The 9,354-nt window shown below is 46.8% G+C and overlaps 1 protein-coding gene across 1 annotated transcript; it reads left to right on the forward strand.

Annotated features, from left to right (window-relative positions):
• The first annotated feature begins 1,226 nt into the window (after nucleotides 1-1,226).
• LOC146759600 (uncharacterized) lies at nucleotides 1,227-2,449 on the forward strand. The gene is made up of 2 exons (XM_085510314.1): nucleotides 1,227-1,315; nucleotides 1,500-2,449. The coding sequence occupies exon 2, from the start codon at nucleotides 1,592-1,594 to the stop codon at nucleotides 2,447-2,449; it is 858 nt and encodes a 285-aa protein (XP_085366440.1). The 5' UTR covers nucleotides 1,227-1,315; nucleotides 1,500-1,591.
• The last annotated feature ends 6,905 nt before the right edge of the window (nucleotides 2,450-9,354 follow it).

Genomic DNA, 9,354 nt, shown 5'->3' on the forward strand with positions numbered 1-9,354 from the left:
CGAGGGGACAGTTCATCTTTTTGCAGTAGAATTTTCATCTTCAGCCAGGAATTGCTGCCCCTGAGCCTTCAAAGCTAGCTGAAAGAGAGAAGCCTCAAAACCACTTGCGGGGAGACAGCATCAATTCAGCCACAACTCAAATAGGACAGTCCTTATGCAAGTCACAAGGCAAGTCTGATACTCAGTAGCACTTTGAAAGCAGTAACAAAACATCCATTCACTTATGTGGGTGCCATTTTCTACATAGTGCCAGTACAGCATTCAATTGGGCGATACTCTGTGACAGTAGATATGCTCTCCATACAAGTGAAGGTGTAAGAATCATAAAGTACCTTTGTCTGGAGATCAGCTAGAGCTGAACTGTTGTTGGTAATGCACTACATTTTCTCCACTGAGTGCTAATAACTTGATGTATGTGCATTTGACTTCTGTTTTGTATCTCTTCCAAAACAGAAAAACAAGACACTGGATGTAAGAAGTAACTTTTTTACTCAAAGATAAATCTACTCCAAGATGGCTTATGAAAATGGCTAAATCACAGTGTTATGTACAGGAATAAAATTTATACACTTACTAATAAAAACATCACTTTACTAAAAAACAGAAAAAAAAATATATTTTTTTAATCTTCCATAATAAAAAACCATGTAACTTTCCTCTACACCAGCAGCATATGTCCAACTAAATACTTGGATAGAAAATTGTTTCTTATTTTACCTTCTTCAAACTACTTGATAAAAAAATCTTAAAACAGATTCCATACACTGGCAGTGAAAATTCATTAACAAAGGTTTCCCTCAGCATCTAAATCAGAGTGATCTTGGGTAACACAAAATCATAGATTCATAAAGGCCGAAAAAGATCTCCAAGATCACCAACTTCAAGAGACAGAGGGAAGCAGGAAATTTTATTGAATAATAAAACGTGCAGCACGTGAGGCTGGTGCATAGTGATGACCAAGCAGTGGATGACGCCGTCGCTGTGGGATGGGTGGTGATGTCCCCCAGTGAAGGCGAGGCCCAGCAACACGGCCAAGCCCTGGTCTGTGACATCTCCATGCGATGGATTGTGACTGCTTGGCCCACGCTGCTCCAAAGCGGGCGCAGCAGCCCAGCCCAGCAGTTCGTACCTGGCCTCCAACCGAGCGAGTGTGCGAGGACTGGAGTGTGGACAGGGCGAGTTTTGGAGCTGGAACGTGATCTGGGTGTTGCTTGCGCAGCACTCAGCCGCCGTCCCAGAGCCTCTTGAGCTGTACCCCGACCCTGCTGGTTGCAGGCGTCTGGGACATCTAGGAGAGGAGCGTGCAGCAGCGCAGGTGGGCAGCGTGGCAATGCCTGACGCCAGAAGCTGGGGGTGCTTCTTGAGGGCCCCTCCCCAGGCCAGCCTATGCCCGTGGGGACATGGCCCCCGCAGTGGCAGGAGGGGAACAGGGACCGGGAGGGTTTGCTGATGAGAGACTGGGACAGTGAGTGACCGTGGCCTCTCTCTGTCTTTTGCAGTTGGTGACACCGTCTTTCTGCCTGCTGCAGCACCTGTGAAGGGAGCAGCTTCCCGACCTCAGCTCTCCCCAGCCCACCGAACAGCCCGGGCCATGGATGCGACATCCGACTGGACCTGCCCCATCTGTGGGCAAGTACGGGAGGATGTGGCTTACGTGACCCCCTGCCAGCACCAGCTGTGCTACGGCTGTGCCGTCTGGTGGGCACAGAAGAAGCCGAGTTGTGCCGTATGCGGGCACAAAGTCGCCACCATCCGATACTCGGTGAGGTCGGACGAGGATTACCTGGAGTGTGCTGTCCCGCAGCCCGCAGCGCACTCAGGTGACGGCCTGCAGGACGAGCAGGGGCCTGCAGAGCCGGTGCTCATCCCAGCTGAGCACAACTTCCCAGCCGAGGTCTGGGCTGCCTTCTTCCAGCAACATCCGGAAGACCTCGGACCCCTGCTCCGATGGCTGCAGGAAGAGATCCAGCAGGTGTCCAGCGACGACTGGTGGGAAGTCTACGTGGCACAGTGCACCACCGTGAACTTCCTGTGCCAGCACGGGCTGGACCAGGAGGCCTTGGTGCAGGCGCTGCAGATGACCACCAGTGGTGACGTGGTGCCCTTCGTCAGAAGGCTCATCGGCACCGCTGCAGCCCTGTACGGCCCCACCATCCGCCACCAGCTGGACCACCAGGACACCCGTGCTGCTGGAGGGAGGGAGGACAGTCCTGCAGCCAGCACCATCACCAGCACCTCCCATCAGGAGCCTCCTGCCTCGGGCCCAGGCCGCTCCACCAGCACCGCAGGGCCCAGCACGGAGCCAGGGCAGGCGGCCACAGCGGGTCCCTCTTCCCAGGGCAGGGACCGCTCGTCTGGGGGGCCCTGGCGCCCCCCGAAGAGGAAGGCCCGCAGCAGCCCCCAGGACTCTGCGCCGCCCTGCAAGAGGCGGCCCCGGCGGCGGCACTAGGACGGCACTGCAATGCCGTCACAGCACGGCTCCGGCAGGCTGGGAGCCCAACATCTGCCTCTCGGCCTGCTGCTTATAATACCTAATAAACATCCCTTAAAACTTAGAACAAAAAGGCTCTGTGTTATTGACAAGACTGCTGGCTTTGCTGTTCCTACCCATGCTACCCATGCTGCTTTCTCCATATTTCAGTCCTGATAGATAGAGGGTGTTAAATTTCATCTTTGTTGCCATGACCATAAATCAGTACTCATGATATTACTAATAAAAGAGACAAAGACGCCAAAAAGCAGAAGATGGACCAATTGTGATTGCATGTGATGACAGTGCGTGATGACATCACAAAATCAGACCCCATCCCAAACCATCCCACTGTGAGTAATGCAGGAACTGATCAGAGGAAGGAAAACACACGGAACACTAAAGAATCAAACTCCAATCCAATAGCAGCACATAGCCTTGAGTGATACCCTTGATTTTTGAAACATTTAAGTTACATCATGATCTTTTTTTACTTGAATCCCCCGATTTTTTTAAAATGGAGAACAGCTTCATATGTGATACCTCAATTTGCTTTAAAAAAAACTCCAAATAGCACGAGGCTCCTGTGGCTGTTCAAGGGAACACAGGAAAAATGAGAATTAATCTCGTATTATTCAATGAAGTGAAACACCGTAGCAAGCACACCTGTAATAGACTTTCTGCCCAGTTCAGCAGCCCGACCAGCTTCAACAGGGATGAGGTGCCAACCATGGCAGAAGAGCTGCAGCTATTCCACCTTCATTGTGGATCACGCATCATCTGGGGAGGAACTGGCAGAGCCTACGGCAGGGCCCTGTGGCATCAGCCCATCTGGGGGGACCCAATGAGCCTCCAAGAGGAAGGCCAGTAACTACTAGGATCTGCCATCACCAAGGAAGACTCCACCCCGCCAGCAGCAGCAATACAACAGTGGTGGAGCTGGCAAGACTGGGGCTGTGTGGCAGCTGGGACACAAATCAGCTCCCATGGACTCCTGTCATTGCTGTCCATTTCCACCATGGAAATCAAGCAGAAACAGAGATGCAGAATCGTGTTGGTGCTGCCAACAGCATAGTGGTCATTGCCTCCCTACCCCAAATGCTTTCTCCTTTTTTTCCTGCTGCTGTGCCACTGTTACATTTCAGGCAGGATCCCCGTGGGTCTCAGTGAAGGGAAGAGCAAATTTCTGCAACTGAGGAGAAAAATCACCAGGCTCTTTCATAGATGGTGCCAACCATCTGGACAGTAAGTCAGAGTTCTGCTGGACACTAGGCAGAACCAGCAGGGAGCCCTGGCCACTAAGGTGAATGGTGTCCTGGGCTACATGAGGGCAAGTGCTGCCAGCAAGTGAAAGGTGGTGATCCTGCCCCTCTGCTCAGCTCCCAAATGCTGCACCTAGAGTTAGGCAGCCTAGCACATGATGGGATAAAGATGCCAAATTCTGTGATGTCTCTTTGTGGATCTAGTTCAGCTTTACAGAAAGAAAAGGCCACAAGCGTAAAAACGAATCAAGTTGGCCTAATTTTATTATGAACTTGCATCAAGAGTGGGAGCAAGACAAGAAAAAGCCACCAAGAATATATAAGGAAATAGATTCTGGTAAAATACACTTTTCTTTTTGATATCTGCAACATATGCATGTAGTGCAGAGCCAACAAAATCCATGAAATTCAGCAATGGCTGCATACATGACCATGCATATGTTGATTCACAAAATAAATAAGAAATCCTAGTTCAATTCTGCATCTGATGACGGTACTCATATACTCATACTCAAACAACTCTCTGGATACCGAAAATAGATTATTTCCTTCCTCACATAGCCACCTTGGATATCTGAAAAACATTACCACATCCCACCCTGTCACCTTCCCTCTATGCTGAGAAATTGCTTCATTCAGGTGTGTCTTTCCCACTTTGATTATTCTCTTCTGTGAGCTCTCTATAGTTTGTTCACATCTTTCTTTAGCGTGATATCCAAAACTGAGTAAACCACACCAGGTGAAGAGTTTGGCAGTATCTCAGGTACTCAGCAAAGCAATTACTTCCAATTTCTGCATCCTAGAATTATCTTCTTTTGTTTGTTTGCTTTGTGTGGGGAGGTGACTTTACAAGCTTCCCCTTCCTATTGGTCTGTTTTCCAAAATGCTTATCAGTCTTATCAGTTTGTATAGATCAGCAACTGCAAAGTGCACAGCTGTAAAGAGTATTTTTCCTACTTTCTCTTGAAACTTTGAGACATTTACTTTAACTGTACAGCTACATGATCTTTCAATGTATTCTCATGCACATTTCTCCCTTTCATTCTCAACATGCAATATGTGGATTACTTTATTATTTCACAGATTTCAGCTGACCAATACCACTTGCAGTAAAAGAATCTCCTTACATGTACATACATAGATACTAATACCTATGTACACTTCACATATATGACGCATACAAGTTTTCACATTTATGTATACACGCACTTAGATATTGTGAATGCAACCCTATTCCATACCTTGTATTTGCTTATTATATTATTGCATTGCTGACAGCTCAAATGCAATATTCTTTCCAAAAATTCGCTCGCAATGGCAATTACACAAGACATTATTTGGAGTCCTGAAGGAGGAAAGGAATAGAGTTAAATACGCTTGAGAAATACATCCATGAAAATAATCAAGCCTGGATTTTTCCATGACAGAAGGCATGCTTAACACAAGGAAGAGTGCAGAGGCTGACATAAATTCGCCCCTAAAGGCCACTTTAAACTCCTTGCTCACTTTCAGGCTAGGACTCCTGTGGAAGTTACGTTTCCTCTGGGCTCAGTGATGGCCCTCTGCACGAAGGGAAGTTCAGCCACCTAGGATGACCCCTGTACCACTGCAATCACACCATGCTGTAGAAGCAGCCCAAAGGAGAAAGTCCAAGATATGCATCAGTGGGATTGTTGGGAAAGCAGACCTAACTTAATGTCACTTTGTATAATAATGAAAATAAAAGGTCTTTCTTATACGTGGTAGCAAAAAGAGAATACAAAAGGGTCCTGTACACCTCAGACACTCATCAGCAGCATGGGGTAAGTGGTTCAGGGCTGCTCTTCCTGGTTTAGAACTGAGGCTCCCTCTCCAGGCATATTTACAGACAGAGAGAAGAGCTGTAAAGAAACCACCAAATCACTTCTGTTTTGACAAAAATAAACTACCAGAAACTTTCAAACAGCTTTGTTGTATCTTTTCCTTCAATTGCTGCATGCGTCAACAGGAAGACTTATCTCCTCATGTCACGGTTTGAACTAAAAATCCACCTGCGTCCGTGACAGGGGCCGTGGGCCCCGGAGGGGCCCTGGGCCGAAAGGAAAAAGTTAATTAGGAAAAGAAAACAGCGGCAACGATCTAAGGAGGCACACTTATTTACTAAATACTATATCGAAATACCGGATAACACAATATAATACAATATAATTGAAAATTGAAAATTGGGCTAATGAATCAAGCAAAATAGGAGAGAGAATGAGTCCCGTAACCGAGAGGCCTACTGTGAAATTTAGGCGAGACGGTGAAGGCTCCCACACACTCCCCTGAACGCCAGAACTCGAAAGAGATCAGTCTGTTCTGCGACAGAGTTAATATAGAGTCCAGGTCCCGTGACCCATCGTGTTGTTCCCTGGGAGATGTAGTCTTCTTCTGTAAGTTGCAGATTCAGTAAAATTATTCATGCTTTAAATGATGTTATGATGTGGAATACTGATAGCAAAAATTACAAAATTATTAAACCATGACATTCCACCCCTTATTCTACATCATTACATTATGTTTATACATACATACACACTCATATGTATAATTGTGAATAATCAGCAACCTTATTTTCCTCAACAATTTATATTTATTCCATACAAATCCCTAAGTTGAGAACAAAACTCTATAACCTAACCTACTATTTATTAATTTTGAGAAAATGGCAAAACTGCCAGAAAAGGAAAACAAGTCAGCGGTAGAGGGGAAAGGCAGTGCTAGTAGGGCGTCCCCTACATCAAGGTGCACTCATCCTTTCCCAGCCACCACAGCAGATTCCATTTTGACTTATACTTCTTTCCATGTGTGCTCTACACATGCATGGCCAGTGCAGGATATAGAGTCCAGATGGAAAACTTGCTTACAGAATGCCTAATTAAGGTATATAGAGAAAAGTGTTTCCTTAACATTAATCCACTCTATCTTAAGTCCTATACCTAATTGAACTATTCTGTACCTAATTGAAATATTTTCTGAGACTCTACCTATATATCTACAGGAAAAATCATTGGCTGCACTCCCCCAACATCAAATTCCCTTGTGGTACACATTGGACATTCCCATTTTTGTCCATCACCCACCACGTGCACCCAGGTCCCTGGGCAAAGACAGTACCCCGGAGAGGTTTGCCCTTTCCAGACGCTGGAAGGACCCAAACTGTTTTTCCCAACACACTTTTTATGTGTACTACAGGAACCTTATCTCCCTCCACGGTACGTAGGGAGCTGGATTGGTTAGGACCATTACGATTACTAGATCCTCGAGTGTTGACCAACCAGGTGGCTTCTGCTAAATGGTTCTCCCAGTTTTTGTACGTTCCACCACCCATTGCTTTCAACATAGTTTTCAACAACCCATTGAATCGTTCAATCTTACCAGAAGCTGGTGCATGATAGGGAATATGGTAAATCCACTCAATGCCATGATTTTTGGCCCAAGTGGTTACAAGAGAATTTTTGAAATGAGTCCCATTATCTGATTCAATTCTTTCTGGAGTGCCATGCCGCCACAGGATTTGCTTTTCCAACCCTAATATGGTGCTTCGGGCGGTAGCATGGGGTACTGCGTATGTTTCAAGCCACCCAGTGGTTGCTTCCACCATGGTGAGTACATAACGCTTACCATTGCGAGATCGTGGCAAGGTGATATAATCAACCTGCCATGCCTCTCCATATTTATACTTTTGCCATCGCCCTTCCCCCCAAAAAGGTTTCATCCTCTTGGCTTGTTTAATTATGGCGCATGTTTCACAGTCATGAATAACTTGAGCAATAGCGTCCATAGTTAAGTCCACCCCTCGGTCTCTGGCCCACTTGTATGTCGCATCCCTTCCTTGATGACCTGAAGTCTCGTGGGCCCACCGAGCTAGGAATAATTCACCCTTGTTCTGCCAATCCAAGTCTATTTGAGCCACCTCAATTTTGGCAGCTCGATCAACCTGATGGTTATTTTTATGTTCTTCAGTAGCCTTACTTTTAGGCACATGAGCATCTACATGGCGCACCTTTACAACAATGTTCCTTATTCGGGCAGCAATGTCTTTCCACAGTTCAGCAGCCCAAACAGGTTTACCCTTTCGTTGCCAATTATCATCTTCCCACTGTTGCAACCACCCCCATAAGGCATTTGCCACCATCCATGAATCAGTATAAAGATGAAGCATTGGCCACCTCTCCCGTTCAGCTACATCTAAAGCCAGCTGAACAGCCTTTACCTCTGCGAATTGACTTGATTCTCCTTTACCTTCAGTGGCCTCTGCAACTTGTCGTGTGGGGCTCCATACAGCAGCTTTCCATCTGCGATGCTTCCCTACAATACGACATGATCCATCTGTGAATAGGGCAAATTTCTTTTCGTTTTCTGGTAGCTCATTGTATGGTGGTGCCTCTTTAGCACGTGATACCTCTTCTGTAGGTGGTTTTTCAATTTTTTTACTCTCAGGCCAGTCCATGATCACTTCTAGAATTCCAGGACGGCTGAGTTTTCCCATTCGAGCTCGTTGAGTAATTAATGAAATCCACTTACTCCAAGTGGCATCAGTAGCATGATGGGTGGAGGGAACCTGTCCTTTAAACATCCAGTTTATTACTGGCAAGCGAGGTGCTAGAAGAAGCTGAACCTCTGTCCCAACTACTTCAGAAGCAGCCCGAATCCCCTCATACACGGCTAAGATCTCCTTCTCAGTCGGAGTGTAGCGCTCCTCAGACCCTTTATATGCTCGACTCCAGAATCCCAGGGGTCGGCCTCGGGTCTCTCCTGAGGCTCTTTGCCACAAACTCCAAGTGGGACCTTTCTCTCCAGCAGCAGTGTAGAGGATGTTCTTCACATCCTGTCCCGTCCGTACTGGCCCCAAGGCCACGGCACGGGCTATCTCTTGTTTTACCTGCTCAAAAGCCTGCTGCTGCTCAGGACCCCATGAGAAATTATTCTTCTTCCGTGTTACCTGATAGAGGGGGCTCACTATGTGGCTGTAGTTTGGGACATGCATTCTCCAAAAGCCCACTACTCCCAGAAAAGATTGGGTCTCTGTTTTGTTGGTGGGCGGAGACATAGCAGTGATTTTGTCAATCACATCTGCTGGGATGTGACGACGTCCATCTTGCCATTTTATACCTAAGAACTGAATTTCCTGGGCAGGCCCCTTCACCTTGCTGCTCTTAATGGCAAAACCAGCTTTCAAAAGAATTTGGATTATCTGTTTTCCTTTCTGGAAAACCTCTGCTGCTGTATGGCCCCACACTACAATATCATCAATATACTGCAGGTGCTCAGGAGCATTACCCTGTTCCAAAACAGCTTGGATCAATCCATGGCAAATTGTTGGGCTGTGCTTCCACCCCTGAGGTAAACGGTTCCAGGTATACTGAATACCTCTCCAGGTAAAAGCAAACTGTGGCCTACATTTTGCAGCCAATGGGATGGAAAAGAAGGCATTAGCAATGTCAATGGTGGCATACCACCTAGCTTCTTTTGACTCCAATTCATACTGGAGTTCTAGCATGTCTGGTACAGCAGCACTTAATGGAGGTGTGACTTCATTCAGGCCACGGTAATCTACCGTCAGCCTCCATTCCCCACTGGTTTTACGCACTGGCCATATGG

The sequence above is a fragment of the Coturnix japonica genome, chromosome 10, assembly GCF_054131305.1.
Source record: "Coturnix japonica strain WE chromosome 10, WE-NBRP24, whole genome shotgun sequence".
Classification (NCBI taxonomy): domain Eukaryota; kingdom Metazoa; phylum Chordata; class Aves; order Galliformes; family Phasianidae; genus Coturnix; species Coturnix japonica.